The sequence below is a fragment of the Alosa alosa genome, chromosome 4 (genome assembly GCF_017589495.1).
Source record: "Alosa alosa isolate M-15738 ecotype Scorff River chromosome 4, AALO_Geno_1.1, whole genome shotgun sequence".
Lineage (NCBI taxonomy): Eukaryota > Metazoa > Chordata > Actinopteri > Clupeiformes > Clupeidae > Alosa > Alosa alosa.
Window position 1 is genome coordinate 1,912,649 of NC_063192.1, and position 17,199 is coordinate 1,929,847.

Here is a 17,199-nt window from a genome sequence, read left to right on the forward strand (position 1 = left end):
TATTGAGAGAGAAGGGGGCAAAAACTGCAGTGTGGCATGTGTCCATGTAATGTATTTTACAGAGTTTTATATATGTTCAGGATGCGGATGGCTTGAGGAAAGAAACTCCTCAGTCTTTCTGTTTAAACCATGTGAGAACAGAGACGTTTGCCTGCCCTTAGTGGTTTGAAAAGCCCATGGTCAGGCTGCCCACTAATCTTTAATGGAGTGTAATTGCTTTGCTGTCTCCTGTAGTCTACCACCATTTCCTTTGTTTTGCTGACGTCAAGTTGTTATCGATGTTGTACAGCAGGCTGCTCAAAGCCTTGGGGGGCACCTGTGCTTAAATATGCCAGATGTAAGACCACCCACTTGGACAACCTGTAATTAGTTGGTAAGAAAACTGAGTATCCATTTGCACAGTGATGTGTTCAATCCAAGAGTCCTCATCTTTGTGACAAGAGTGAGGGGGACTATGCAAATTGGAGGAGCTTGACAGGGATGAGCAAATTAAGTTCTTCACAAGCTTCTCAAAACACTTCACTGTTGATGTCAGAGCCACCGGGCGGTAATCGTGCAGGCATGAGGTACTTTTGTTTTTTGACACAGGTGCAATAATGGATTGTTTGAAGCATGATGGAAAGACAGCTTGGTTAGATTTTATTAGATACAGTGGGTCCCAGTGAAGTTTGGACGGGTTCCTTCGGGAACTTAAATTGGTCACGGTAGTTCAAGCTTACACTTGACAAAACATTCTAAAATGAAAATGTAGATGCAATTGTTGTAAAATGGTGCAGCTCCTTTAAGAAAGCATCGTGCGCAGGGATGGAGAGAGAGAAAGCGAGAGGGGATATGTGTGTTAGAACTTAGATGCATGTGGAAAAAGTAGACATGCTGTTGAGACTGGAGCGAGTCATGTTCAAAATAATGCAAAAAATAAATCTGCAAGTGAAACCAATTATCCTCATTCATTGCAACCGCAGCATGCCTGCTTGCCGACGTTCAAACGAAAAAGATATCAAAGCACCTTTTGCGTTTGAATGTAGCACGAAAAAATGTTTAAACAGCTGGACAAATGATTTAGCTAATTGATTATAGCCTGTACACCAGCAATTGTTGAACATTTACCTGTACAAGTACATTGACAGTAGCCCAGCCTAACAAGCATGTTGCAAAATACATTGAAAGACGCAATTAATCAGAAATAAATAATGTAATCTGCAGCGCTTTATTTAACAAACTGCAAGCAATAGGAGGGTTGAGTCTGAACGACACTGAGTTTTAGACACTGAGTTTTTGATGTTTTAGAAATATTTTCAGAATAAAAATTGTCATTTAACCAATTAAGGCTGAAAGCATGTAGCTACATGCAACACAGTAGAAGACTATATTGGCAAATCATTGAACACCATTCACACATTGTAGCCTATTTTGCACAGTGTCTACTGTAAATCATTCATGTGTGAAAGTCATTAGGCTGGAAGCGCTAATGTGTCTAAGCTCATTAGTCTACTTTCAATAGGCCTACTGTACAGCCTGAGAGGAGGAACATAACCTTTAGTCAGCATAGAGCAATGCAAAAGAGCAAAAGAATAAAATGAGTTTTTGTGCTGAAAACTGCACCAATTCGAAATCACGATGTTTAGAGAATGTTAAATATGTTTATTATAACATCTATAAACACATTATAGCATCTAGTTTTGTTGGTAAACGGGATACCCGTGTATAAAGAAAGTTTAACGTGTCCCAAAACAGCTATCAATTAATCACCAAACGTCTTATAAACAAGTCTTGCCAGGAGCAACACCTTGCAAAAAAATGATAACAATAGGCCTAGGCCTAATAATGGTTGGAATGGAAAGATGCAAGTTAGGCCTATGTTTTAAAAACAAATGCTGCCGTTACCCCACAGAAGTTTCAAAGTAGCCTACATCCAGAAAAACTGTTTGCTACTGGGATAAGTTTAGTTAATTTACTGGGCTATCTTTTAGCTGGGTTAAAAACAGACTCATTGCAGAACACTTCATCGAATGTCTGTAGTAGGCTACAACTTCGATTCAATAAAAAAGATTTCTAAAGAAAAACCGTTGCATCATTACTCCTGCCTAGATTCGAACTCAGAACTGCCTGAAAGTTGCAGACCTGTTCTGGAAATACGTGCATTAACCCACTCGACCGTCAGACAACGCTATCTGCTTCGAGTAGGCCTATTGGGTAGGACTGTAGCCTACACTGGTTGCTGTGGCACAGTCTGGAGTGACCGAATGCGTTTTCCTTTGTCATATGAATGCTGTCATTTTGTTAACATTACTGTTAAGGAGATGCTGTAGGCAAAGGCTATATTTCAACCTCGTTAGTGTAGTAAAACAAAATCATAACTATTCACGAGGTTTCTTGGCAGCATATTTATGTTCTGTTAGCAAGCAAACTTCTCATGACTGCCGACAAAGTAGCCTACTGCCAGCTGACGAAGCTCTCATTTTAAAGCATTACTGAGAGACAGGCACTGCACAATCTAGAAATCTTGCCACTGAATCCAAAACTATGTTTAACATTATGTACAAAGCTTATAGGCTACAGTGGACTAGCATGTTGCAGGGGCTGCTAAAAACACAGAGAAACACACTGAAAACTCGGTCAATCACAGCCTTTGCTGTCGAACGCTCCGTCTGGTTCGACCGCGGAACTCCACAGCGGACTATTCTGCCCCCAAGCGGCTGCAGTTGTACTTACATTTCACCCAGCTGCGTGAATCATCTTGATCGTGAATGAAGCCCCTGTAGGCTAAACCCCCCTCCTGATGCCTTAAATGAAAATTCTGGTCATTTTCTCAGTGAAACACATTATATTCCCCATGATCATCGATGGCATGTAAGGTTTGAATCTCCTTCTCCTTGCTTTCCTTAAAGCTGCAATTGGCAAGTCTGACAGATTGAAGGGACTTAGCCAAAATTTTCCATCCAATTTCCATTGTTCAGTTGGGCATATTTGGTGGGGGGCACAAAGGCCACATGTCAGGGCACCAAGGCCAAAGTTAACTATACAGTAGTAGGCTATAAAAATGATCAAAGCAGCCCCTGCAACATGCTAGTCCACTGTAGCCTATAAGCTTTGTACATAATGTTAAACATAGTTTTGGATTCAGTGTATTTAGCCTATTCACAGCAGTAGACCTGCATCACTGTATGAAACATTACAAAAACATGAAACATGACATATTGCATAGAACTGTAAATCTGATCATCTAATATTTACAGATATCTAGGCTATATTTAACATTTATTTTATATTTGGCCTGTTATGAAATCATGTATTGAACAATTTAAGCACAGCTCAGCTTTAAGTTTTATCCCCTGATTTTAATATTTACCAATATCTAGGCGATATTTGTAACATTTATTTTGTATTTGGCCTGTTATGAAATCATGTAGAAAAATGTAAACACATTGTGAAATTTAAAGCCCAAATTTGGACACATGCATATCGAAATTTGCTGCAAATTCAAAACTGGATTACTCTGGAACGGCTAACTGTACAGGGGAATGCTTTACACCTTTGTGTTCGGTAAGGTCTGCTGTTTATTTTGATATATGGTTTGTCATGTGTTGAACGAAGGGTTTGTGAAGTATTCCACCGAGATGAATGGGTAGGGAGATAGGCGCAGAACCTAGAATTTATGATTCAATTTAATTTAATCATATTATTAACTTGTCTCGCGAACCGTTCACCACAGCAATTAGCAACTAACATTGTTTAAAAGCTGAGAAAAAGCTCTTTCATGTGATGTGATACTTGTAATGTCTGTATGATGTAGGCTACTTCGCAATCGCGAGTAGTTCAACTGAAAAGAATGGGTGAATTTGGACGCACTTTCTCCACTGCGTAAAAGATTAAATTAATTTGCGCTGTGAATGCTAAGATTATTTTGACAGGCCATAGGCTAATAAAATATGCTATTAGTCGAACGCAAACCAGAATATTGAAAGAAGGGGGCACCAAGGCCACAGTGGCCTGTAAATCTCTTATTTTCAAAGGGGCATCACAGCCAACTTAAGGGGCAACGACGGCCGTGGCCGCCGTGAAATTCCTACCCTGTTTACAACACTCATGCCCCTCCCCCACTACCACCGAGCACCCTCTCATCGAGTTTGTGCTCGTCAGTGCGTACCAGACTGCACCAGACTGTGATTGACAGTCAGATCTCACACAGCCCTGCTCTGATTGGACCAGAAGAACCGGGAGCTGTGGATTTTTGCAAAACAAATAACAGGCTCTAGGTGGCGGTAGAAGTCTGGGTTTTTTTCTAAAACCGGCTGATTTATGTTGTTCTGTCGGAGCATAGTGTTGGTTTCAGTGAATATGATCAAAAAAATCTTGCCAACTGCAGCTTTACCACACCAGCCCAGGTGTCTCCTCCTCAACTCCTCAGGGATTTGTTGTCTCGTTACTGGCAGTAGGCCTAGTGGTGGTCGCAAAGGTAAAGAATGCGGCCGGCGGCGTTGCCAAGTCAACATCATAAAAGCTATACGAAAAATGAGAAACTAAATAAAAAACGTGATTTAGCCACTTGGTATCCAACCCGATTTAAAAAAGGATTTACAAAAAGTTCTGTATGTCTTGACAGACAGACAGAAAATAATAGGTTACACTTCTAATATGACACCGGTGCCGACACAAACGGTAGTAACTGCATCGAATAACAACGTGGATTTCGGTGCCTCATTTCGGTGCTTAAATAGCGTTTTTTTTTTTTTTTTAATACGAGGCATCACTGCATGTCATGCACCATCCCTAACGTCTTGCTCTGATAGCAACACATCCAGATACAGTTAGCTAACAGTAAACACTGGATGTATAAACCAGAGGGGTGCACCACATAGGCGAGTGGACAGTGTTTGACAGCTTGCGTGAGCCCAAGTAGCTTTACTTTAAAGCGATATCACGAGCTACTGTCAAAATCTAGCGGGCCTACCTAACTACACCCAAGCAAAAGGCTATGAAACAACATCAACAGTAGGCTAGCCTATACGTTACACAATATCCTTGCTAATGCACTAACTGACATTTATTTGAAATGTTATCAGCTATTTCACGGTTTGTTAAACAACATAATGGCATGATATTAATCTTTCATGTGCATGAGGCCCATAGCATCACAATGAATATGAAGATCATGTTAAAAGTTAGCTGGCAAAAACATAAATATGTAGGTTACATACCTGATGTCACTGAGCTGTCAAAGAGGCTACGAAACCATCTCTGTACGTTATCGCTAATTAAACTCAACTGACTAGTGTAAGCGCATAGCCATAGTTGCTGTTAAAATGCCTACTAGGCTAGCGCTGGGAATCTAAAAACTTCAACACAGACATGTAGCCTAACATGTTCAAAACTACTGCATGTTATGGGTTAAGACATGACATTTCTTGAAGCATTTGGGAACACACTGAATTAACTGGAAAGTCCCTGTCAGATTAGCTTGCTTGCAAATGCCGTTGTCCATGACCTGGCAGTTGTATGGCAAGCGGTTTTAACAAACCTTATGGCAAACCGCCTACACTGGGTAAACTTGAAAGCAGAGCTTACCATTGTGTGTGCATGCATGGCAAGCTGTTTTACATTTTACTTGACGGTATCGACATAAGAGTGACATGAGACTGTCATGAACGTGTCATAAACAAGTCATAAACGTTTATGACATAACGCTTCTGTCATTAAGTGTCATTCGGTTTTTGTCATAACAAGTTAGGGTTAGGTTTAGGGTTAGGGTAAGAGGTTAGGATTAGGGTTAGGGTTCACGACCGTGTGTGTCACGACCGTGTCCTTCAGTTTGGGAACATGCGTCCAAAATCCAAAATAAGGTGCAAGAGCCAAAAGTCCAAGATCCAACGTAACAGAGACAGAGTCTGATGAAGTGCCGAAGGGCTCAAAACGTCATGTGTGTTGGGGATTGAACTCAAATCAAATTAAAAAAAGGAGAGCAAGTGTGCAGACTTTCTCTGTTACGTTGGATCATGACTGTGTCCTGCCACTCTTATGTTGATACTGTTACCAAATAATGCAACAAAAACACTTAATAATGACTTAAAACACAAAAGACAGCAGCTACTGCAAGAGGCAGCCACCAGTGTGGCGCGATGACATCACAGAAAGGAGAGGTCTTGCTGTGCTTGTGAATAACAGATGGTGCAACCCAGGGCATGTTATTGTGATGGAGCACATCTGCAACCTGAATTTTGAACTGTTGGCCGTGAGCTTGTGTCCATACTATATGCCAAGGGAATTTACCTGTGCCATTGCTGTAGCTGTTTACATCCCGCCATCAGTTGATGCTGACGCTGCGTGTGACCTCATCAATTCAGTCACCGTTAAGTTATTTACACAACATCCAGATGCCTTCATGGTGATTTCCAACTTTCCAGCAATTTGTGAACTGTTGGACTTAATGATATGCAAATGTGCATGACTCTTCTAGTTCCACAGCTCTGCCTCCACTTGGCAGATAAGATCATAACCTTCAACCAATCTCCTCACACCCACTTACACACCCATTGTTCAGCAGCAGCCTGTGACCACAAGGACAGTTAAGGAGGTGGTCAAAGGAAGCTGGGATCGGGATGTTCTCTGTGAACCCCATGGAAATGACATTGACTTAATGACAGACTGTGTAACAGAATACATCACCTTCTGCGTTGACAATGTCATATCAACTAGGAAAGTGAGATGCTTTGCCAATAACAAGCCCTAGATCACCAGCGATACAAAGGAGTCATTAAACAAGAAAAAGAAAGCCTTTAGGGATGGTGACAGAGAGATGCAGAGGGAGCTGAAAGCAAGGCTGAGAGAGAACAAGGATGCATATAGGAGGAAGCTGGAGAGCAAGCTCCAGAGTAACAATGTGAGAGATGTGTGGATGGGTATGAAAGCCATAACAGGTTTTAAGATGAAGGGGAATCAGGCTGAGGAGAGTCTGAATAGGGCCAATGAGCTGAACACAATTTTCAACAGGTTCAGTACAGTACCTTCCCCTGCCTCCCCCAGCCACTCAGACCTCTCATCACAGTCATACTGTAGCCATACCCTAATCTGCGGTATTCTGCAGCACCTTCTTAACCTCAGCATAACCAATAAACTGGATTGGAGGTACAACACTTAGGGAGGGTGCCTATGCTGTTGGAGACATCCTGCCTTGTTCTAGCTAAGGCAAGGGGAATGGTGGTGGACTTTGAGGGCCAGGCCTGAGCTAAATACCATTTCAATACTGGGTGAGGAAGTAGACATTGTACAGAACTACAAATATTTGAGGGTTCTTATAGACAATAAACTGGATTGGAGGTACAACACTAAAAAAAGTATTTCTGTGTCTGTCTTTCTTACAGCTTAGTTGGCTTTGCCTCCAAAAAAAACACATTTTTGTTTGACCAGTTAAGTTGTGTAGAAAAAAGAAAATTGCTCTGACCCTTCTTTTATACAGCCTCAGTGTTCTACCTCCAATCCAGTTTACTGTCTAAGAACTCTCATTGTTTTTTTCTTTATGTTCACAGGCAACTGGAGGCTCCAGATCTTTTTGAGTGGTTATGCATCCAGGAGCTTAGACTGTGCTGTCCTCCGGGACGGTTTGGGCCTGACTGTGCACGTATGTGTTCACTTATTTAAAAAGGATTTGGAAGTGTTTTTCCTTGGGGGGAGGGGGGACATGTCATTGTTAAGCTAGAAATAGATAGGCAACAAAGGTTTAATTATCTAACCTGTGAAGAAGTAATCTAAATGTTATCAGGTCAGATTTTAGATTATATAATATAGCTTTTATTCAATTTGATTGGATAAAAATGCAATGTATTTTTTTTGCACTCACAACAGAGACAATGCTATTGATGTTTCATATAACATTTATATAGCGCCCTGACACCACATAGACCAAGTAAAAAGAGGTATAAGAAATGTACTTTTTGGTCAATTACCTTTATATCACACTGAAAGAAGTCCAACCTTAACCTTTACAAAAATAAATGTTTGCGGCAGATTTACAGAAAACCTGTGGGTGATTTGTGGGAAACAAATGAGTTAAAAAAATATGGCAGAATATGGCAAATGTGTTCGCCGGTGATTTGGCGCCACACTTAGCCAATAATGGTAAACTTCAAGTTCCACTTTCCACTAAATTCCCATAGAGGCAGGCAGATTTTTATTTTTAAAGGCCAGTCAAGACCATGTAATAGATAGATAGATAGATACTTTATTGATCCCCAAGGGGAAATTCAAGAAATATTACAAAATTAACTAAATTGCGAAATGTCAATGTAGGATATGATTGGCAAATGTGGTGAGGTATACAATCTGATAACCTATATCCTAAATACTACATGCACAGAACCAATTTACCAATATGAACATATATGTATTTCTTCTATTGCTTGAATATGTGTTAATTTTTCTATTCAATACATTTTGAAGAGTGTCCCTCAGGACCTCATGGTGTGTGTGGAGGTCTGGGACGCTGTGAAGGTGATGGAACCCGTCTTGGAGATGGAGAGTGTGTTTGTGACCCAGGGTACTCGGGACACCTCTGCCAAGACTGTGCTGATGGCTACTACAGAGATAAGAGCTCAAATGGAACACAGCCCCCTTGCTCAGGTAACAAAACATAGGTTGTTCTTTAGCATCGAGCACCAAGTATGTTGGTAAATTGCAAAATACAAAGTTGCACATATTCGAGAGGAGTGCCTAAAACCCCCCTTAACTGTTCTTTGTAACCTACGACTCGAGTGGCTTATTGCTTTTCTAAAACAGTTACTACAGCTCTGTACAGCAGTTTTACAGCACTGTAAAAAATAGAGGTTGACAGAACTCAGATTTTCTAGGCAACGTGATGCATTTGGTTTTTTCTAGGCAACGTGATGCATTTTGGAGTTTTCCTCACTTCAATTCACTGTGGTTGAGTTTACAAAGATTTTGAGTTTTGCCAACTCAGGTTTTTGGAGTTACATAGAAACTTTGAGTTCTACCAACTCAGGGTTTTGAGTTTTACACATACATTTTGAGTTCTACCAACACAGATTTTTCAGTTTTACCCTTAAGTTCTGAGTTCTACCAACTTCATTATATGACTTTGACATCAACTCAGTTTTTTTTAGTTCTAGGGTCTGTGTTCTGAGGGAAAAAAACAGACACAGCGACATTTTTTAGCGATAATACCCTGTAACAATTGCCATCACCCAGCACATAAGCTAATTTAGTTATTTACAGTCACATTAAGGCACAAGACTACCAGCCAATAATTATCCAGTCTCTGGGAAGATATGAAATAGGCACTGCAAATCTCATAATCACACCAAATTGCTCTTGACTTACTTACCACACAATTCAGATAGAACTCTGATATATCATCATGAACAAAAATGGGAAGGCCTCTCAGTTCTGCTGTCCTTTGATGATGCACAATGTCGTCTGTGAACATGTGTAAACAAACACACACACACACATTGTAATGCAGCAAGACTCTCGTCAAAAATCTCTGTCTATAAACATCAAATGTCAATGTTTGATTGATTTTGATGATTGAAGGTCATTTTTGTATTTGCATATAGTTTAGTTTGCGACACATTACCCACCTCTTCATCAAGTTTATTTAGCAACATCTCCATATCTGGACCAAAAGCTGCCTTCCTGGCTCGGTACAGATATCTGGACACAAGCAACAAAACAGTCTTTAATTACGATTTCCATGTCAGGGCTTAATGCGGTATAGTCATGCCAGCCTAAATCAGCCAATACATTCACAAGATTGTATTAACATTTGCAAAATTGGGGTCCTCAAACTGAAGTGAGAAGTCACCTTCAAGCTGGATTGTGTCTTTAAGTACATTGATGAGCTGGTCAACAGATGCTGGTGCCTCTGAGCAGGATTCAATGGGCTTCTTCTGGAGAAATGACTACTCCAAGTGATAAAGTCTGTAAGTAAGGGGGGGGGTTAAATGTGAAATACACAAAATATACGACTAAGATTTGGTCAGTGAACTAACCAATCTTAGCTACTTTGCACAAAAGTCTTCTATGAAGTCATATTTGGGGAAATAACAATAATTAGCTTACCTGAAAATCTCAAATCCGCCAATCTTCTCAACCTCTAGGGGAAACGGCTGTGCTCTTGGAGAAAGGGATGGAAACCCCGTACCGTAGTAGGCGTGTCCATGAACATGAGCGATGCACATGCCCATGAGTTTTCAGTTGAGGCAATTCAAATGAGCAATGCACATGCCCATGAGTTTTCAGTTGAGGCAATTCAAATGAGCAATGCACATGCCCATGAGTTTTCAGTTGAGGCAATTCAAATGAGCAGTGCACATGCCCATGAGTTTTCAGTTGAGGCAATTCAAAAAATCTTGTTTAGGTTATTCAAATTTCCTTGTTAAACCAACTTCTGAGAATATGAGTCGGGCAAACATGTATTTGTTTGTTAGATTTTACATTTATATTTCTGAGTCAAATGAGTAAAATGCAATTATGTGTTAGAACAACAATTGCCATTTCTTTTTTTTACAGTGTGGGTCTCAAAAAATTAGAATATCTTGGAAAAGTTCAAAACAGCACCAAACCTTGTCAGTAGCTTGCTCAGGATCCCTACACATAAAATGAAGCACCAACAATGTAGTTAGCGAACCCAGAGTTTATTACAGAAAGAACACTTACCAACTGTCCCCCTTCCAGCTCCTCCAATGAATAATAGATTAACCAAACGTGACAGTACAACGAATCCTTACGATACTGGGTTGGAGGAGCTGGTAGGGGGACAGTTGGTCAGTCCCTCCAGGATTTCGCAAGGATTTTTTGAGATTGTTGCGATCTAAAATGCCTGATTTCGCGACAACTTTTCTAAAAAATTGCGATGGAAGTTGCGGTGTTTTTTAGCTGATGCGAAGAAATTGCGAGAGGAAGTGAAAATTGCAAAAATAGTTTTTTTTTTTTTTTTATTATTATTTTTTAATTGTAATTATTTACTATTTTGTAATTAAGGTTAGTAAGACCAAAATTACACGGATCATCTTGATGCTTATAGTAAGCAATAGTAAGGGTTACAGAAAATCAAAGTAGGCCTACTTTATTTGTGTAAATACTTTGACTGGGGTAATTCACAAAGCAGTATAACCTTTCGTAGAACTGTCCAAAAAAGACAGCCCCCTAAAGAGATGGCATAATGTCATATGTTTCAATACATTCATATATGTTGTAATTCATAGCCTATTAAGTTCATATCTTTTTAATAATTCATATTCTGTGACTTGCATAATTACTAATAGCCAACTAAGTATCTAGTAATTTCATATTGATTTAAACTATTAGACTACACTTTTCTTTAATGTTATTACATTGGTGGTGTGTAAGTCTAATTGACTGCACTGCAAAAAATGAATTCTAACCAAGTGTTATTAATCTTATATTAAGATTAAAAAATCTATTTGGTATTGTTTTTAGTATGAAAAGACTTACCTAGCGCCCTCTCAAAAGAACATTTTGACTTAATTTAAGAAGACTTTGACTTATTTTAAGGAGTCTTATCAAGACAAATTTGCTCAACGCACTGGCAGACAAATTTGCTTGTTTTCAGGATAAGATGTCTTAAAATAAGTCAATCTTTTTTTAAATTAAGTCAAACGTTTTCACAAGAAAGCGCTAGGTAAGTCTCTTTGTACTGAAAACAATACCAACTAGTTTTTTTTATCTTGATATAAGATTAATAACACTTGGTTAGATTTTGTTAGATAAGCAGTTTTTGCAGTGTGCCTGCCACTTTAAGGACGTGAGAGTAGCGTAATAACATATCTAAGTGGATTGGAACGCTTGCATCTCACTGTGTTCGGCTACGACTGGAAATAACTTTTTGCATAGTGCATTACGATATGTGAATAGAATTCGGAATGTTTTCTATGTCATTAGTTAAAATAAATGTTAAAAAATAACTCGTATGAAATCATTCTTGGATCATAGAAGAGGTGAATGTCTTACAATGTTATTAATTTCTATGATTTTGGTAGCACTGCACTACACAAACTGAGCCCACAAGCATGACACGAGCTAAAAGGACATCTCCAGGTGTAAACATTTGCCAATAGGTTGCATATTGTAGCCTACTCAAATGTCAGTAAACCAAGTAGGCCTTAATTAACTTACTTTCATAGCTTAGGCAGGTTAGCAACACTAGGTTGAGATGACCGATGCAAGTAAAGCAGATCATTAACGTCAGCCTTCTATTTATTGTCATCAAAACTGCAGAGGAGTGAACAAGTTATAGGGCAGTCTCTGCAGAGGTGAGTGTGGCATCTGAGTCAATATTCTGCGCTCTTGTGGTGGGTGGTCATAGCAGCTGTCATAAACTGCACATAAAGCATTCATGACTGTTTCATGAGACATTACTCAACATTCATACCAAACCTTTCATGAATGTGGAAGACAGAACGACGAGAACTTGTCAAAATAAAAGTCCACAGTCGCAAAGCAGCATTGCCGTTTTTGTTTCAAACCTCTTACCTGATCACGTCACATCTGAGTCAATGGGCTACTCCAGTGCCAAAAAGACAGAACATGGTCAAGCAAATAATTTTTTTTTTTCATAAAAATGCATTTGTTTTATGACCTTTGCAGATGATTTCTCAACTTTTGCTACTGGGAATGTCGGTAACACTTTACTTGACGGGTGATTTCATAACACATTCATAGCAGCTGTCATAAACTGCACATAAAGCATTCATGACTGTTTCATGAGACATGACTCAACATTCATACCAAACCTTTCATAAATGTGGAACACAGAACGACGACAACTTGTCAAAATAAAAGTCCAACATCGTATTTGTGTAACCTGGATACAATTAATTTAATCTCTCCAGCCTTTGTAAATATTTCATGAATATCTTATGAAGTCTACATCGAATGTCACTTTACTATACAAGTTGTGAAGTATTCGTAATCACTGAGTTACTGGGAGGTAAACTAGCCTACATTTAGCTGACCCGTATTTGTGTATCCTGGAACGGTTGGACATTCCGGTAACACTTTACTTGACGGGTGATTTCATAACACATTCACAGCAGCTGTCATAAACTGCACATAAAGCATTCATGACTTTCATGAATGTGGAAGACAGAGCAATGAGAGCTTGTCAAAATAAAAGTCCAAAGTCGCAAAGCAGCATTGCCGTTTTTGGTCCAAACCTCTTACCTGATCACGTCACATCTGAGTCAATGGGCTACTCCAGTGCCAAAAAGACAGAACATGGTCAAGCAAATCACTTTTGTTTTATAAAAATGTATTTGTTTTAGGATGTAACCTTTGCAGATAATTTCTCATCTTTTGCTACTGGGAATGTGTGGGAATGGGAATTTTTGTGTTTTCTGAAACCTGAACGTTTTCCCAAACGTTTTTTGTGTTTTCTGGAAAAACCTGAAAACAATTATTTATGCCATTATTTTAGGAAGGTGATGACATGATGGTTGCCAGGTGATACACCTAGTTTAGTTTAAAAACTGTAATCTCTATCGTTTCTTCTCCCTTTTCTCTCCCGGTCTCTGCCAGCATGCTACCACCCATGTCGAAAGTGTACAGGGCCACATGATTACAATTGCCTTGATTGCAAATCAGGATGGATACTTCATGACCGCAAATGTATAGGTGAGTATCAAGAACAAGGAATGACATCAGAGAAAAACATTCAGAACAAAACTACCTCAGACCTCAGACCAGTGAGGCAGTTCATTAAGTCCTGCTGTAAATGGACAAGTAGGAAATGGGTTACTCAGCTACAATACCGTAACAGAAGGGCTTGTGGGTCATCATTTATGACATTAGTGTTGAGTCTTCATGGTTCCCATACGCGTTTCAATGCATGTCAGTTAGATTGGATAAGAAATGATACTCAGTGCAGGAGTCTCATTAAAGGTTGTATAATCGAGTCTCCAGTTACCAGTAGTTTTGCTCACATAGAAAAAAATCTGTTCTCACCATCCCACTATATCATTCATACAAATTAATACATACCCATAGTTCATATTACAAATTATTATATTATTATTGTTATTATTTTTATTTAGGGTTTAAGCCTATACTAGTAGCTGTCGGAACCTTCATGTTTTTGTAATCATTTTTATTCAAATTCTTATTCCTAAAAGTATTTTACAGCAAAAATGCTCAGAATCATAAAAGTCATAACATGGTCTCTCATTCACCCCATTCCTCAAGCCTAAAAACCTGGGGCTATATCGTGCACCCGGCGCAAGGTGGCACAAAGCACAACGCAAGGCTTATTCTTATTTTACACTCAATGAAGTGAGGATTATAACTATTCGCCATGTGCTGCACTTTTATTAAACTGTGGTCTGGCACATGATCTAAAGAAATCTCTATCGTACACCCTCTAAAAATCATTAAATCACTGACCAATAAAAACCTGGTCTATAGCGAAAGGCGCATATAATGCACAGCTGAAGACGCACTGTCACAAGATGTAAGCAGCAACTCCTCTGCAGGATAAATATCCTTAGGATTTTTATTCAGTCATTTGAACGTTATTGGGGTAAGTGTTGCTTTTTTCAGGCTATGTTTTCTCCCTTTAACCTTGTAGGTCAATAGTGAAAGTTATTAATTGTGTAGAACTGTTTTGACCATGAGACAACAGTGGAGTTTAATTTTGCCTATGAGTTCAAATAATAGGTGAGTGCAGATGCATGTACGCTATACTCTGCTAGTCACAGGTTTTGTTAAAGCAAGGATTAGTGGAATCCCGACTATCAAAATACCGATGCGCTGTTTGAAGTTGCGCTGCTTGCTGTTAAAGGGAATGACAAATGTCATACTCATTGGTTTAAAGGATGTTACGCCTAAAACACACCCATGACTGATTTAAGAAATATAAGAACAGCCTTTTGTTGTTAGTTGAGTTTCATCACAAAATTGCACCATTAACCCTTTGTTGCCTGTACTGAACATTCCATTTTTAGTGCTGAATGACCACCTCACAAACAAAATACATATTTCTGGAATATATTTTATCCCACCAATGAAATATACATCATTTTACTAAGAAAGTCTAGTTCTATAAAATGGTGTAAAATACATAGGGTAATTTTTATACAGTAGAGTGCAGTCTCTGAAAATCCTTTCCTAATGTATATCCGGAAATCATCAAAATCTGTTTTAATTCACATAACAACCCATTTTTGCTATATTTGTGTACAAGAAAGAGAAAAATGTAGAGTATATGAAATGCAGTGAATTTTGTGGGTGATTTGACAAAACCTTATTTGAACAAATATACTTATCTGTTCATAAGTTATGATACATTTAGTGATCAGTGTAAAAATGATTTAGAATGTTGTCAAAGCTCCTATTGAAACAAGTTCTTTCTTGTGGAAATACAAACAATGTGCACTAGAGTGTTAGGACCTAATAACAACGGAATGAATTTGGTTTATATTGGCTTACTACTATTTGAATTTCGCTTGGCTATATTGTAGTAAGGCTTGTCAAAAGCATATATTTTGCTTTGTAGAGGTATATTTTGTCGTCATAACAACCGCAATGCCATCGTTCCTGGAGGAATGATATGTGAACGGTTCGTCAACAAAGGGTTAAATTGGTGAATGTGGACTGGCTATGCCTTTCATGTCTTTAAACTTTACCCTTACAAAAAATGAATGTTTGCGGCAGATTTGCAGCAAACTTGTGGGTGATTTGTGGGAAACAAATGAGTTGGTAACACTTTATAATAACTACAGACAATTCATCATTTATTAAGCCTTTGTTACTTATTAGTTAATGGTTTGTTCATCATTAGTAGTTTATTGTTCATATATCATTTATCATCAGTAAAGCATTTGTTCACAGTTATAAATGTTTTTTATAGTAAATAAGCCTATCCAAGAATATGTTTGTAAGTACATGATTTATACTTGAAACAACCACTTATAAATTAAATCATTTCCCCATTATAAACCATTTGCAAACTATTGCAAAATGCTCCTATGTTAATTCTCATAAAAGTATTTTTACACACAGTTATAAATGGTTTGTTCATAGTAAATAAGCCTATATCTAAAATATGTTTATAAATTATTGTTAATACTTAATAAATGATGCAATAATATTCTTTGATGAAGTAATATTTCCATTATTTAACAGTTACTTATTACACGGCTCTTCAGAGTGCTGCAGAATGCTCCATTCACATGAATGAATGGGCCTTCCCAACGTTCGGAGGTCTGTTAAACCGGCAATGTATATAATCACCGCTGTCAATGGCAACGGGTTTTGTGCTTCTAATGAATGACTTTCATATCACTCCGCAAGAAGTCCATTCGCTTATTGCAATGGAATTTCATTGAAAGTGAAAGTGATCAGCTACATTTTGATTCAAATTCAGTGTGTGTTGCGAACTATTTGTTTCTCAGCAAAAGCAACGATGAAACGGTAACAAATAAATGTAAAGAGTCATATCATGTGGAGTTTATTTTTTCGTTTTGGCAAGTAGCCATGTAATAAGCGAGATAATGTATAGAAGGGCAGTCATTATCAGAAAATAAGTCCCTTCAGGACAAAGCAAGAGTCCTGTCCTGTCCGAAGCATGTCCTGTCGGGACTTATTTTCTGATAATGACCGGCAGGTAGTTTTTAATTAATAGTTTAAAAAGTATAAAAGTCACAAAGATAAAAAAAAATACATAGCAGCTTTGCCCTTAAAAAGACCTACATTACCAAGTTTGAACAAAATTTCTACGTTAAACGGTTCAAGCTGAACAGCGGAAGAAGAAGAAGAAGCCTAGGAAGAACAGTACAGTGCATTTCCATGCACTGTACTAATGAACAAACCTTTAACTAATAAGTAACAAAGGCTTAATCAATGATGAATTGTGTGTAGTTATTATAAAGTGTTACGAATTAGTTCATATGACAGAGCTGGCTTTTTAATAAGTCCGTTCAGTCTTTTAGCATCCCTCGCTTTCATGACACATCCCCAGCACACCACTACATAAAAAATGGCACTAGATATAACAGACTGGCATCTTGTTGCAGACATTGAATGATCTTAGTTGCCATAGAAAGTAAAGCCAGCTTTGTCCTTTCTTGTAAAGTGCCCCCTAAGTGCACTCCAAGGTATAAAAGTGAACTACTTCCACATCTACCCCATTGATGGAGACAGAAGGAAATGTATTGAATGACATTAATATTTTGG

General features: G+C 38.5%; 1 protein-coding gene across 2 annotated transcripts in view; it reads left to right on the forward strand.

The window, feature by feature from the left end:
- Positions 1-17,199, forward strand: part of LOC125292787 (protein disulfide isomerase Creld1) — a 64,295-nt gene that overhangs the window by 29,903 nt on the left and 17,193 nt on the right. For both annotated transcript variants that reach the window (XM_048240211.1, XM_048240212.1), the window contains exons 5-7: positions 7,524-7,615; positions 8,434-8,613; positions 13,549-13,644. In XM_048240211.1, the coding sequence (XP_048096168.1) occupies positions 7,524-7,615; positions 8,434-8,613; positions 13,549-13,644 (368 nt within the window). The remainder of the gene's footprint in view (positions 1-7,523; positions 7,616-8,433; positions 8,614-13,548; positions 13,645-17,199) is intronic.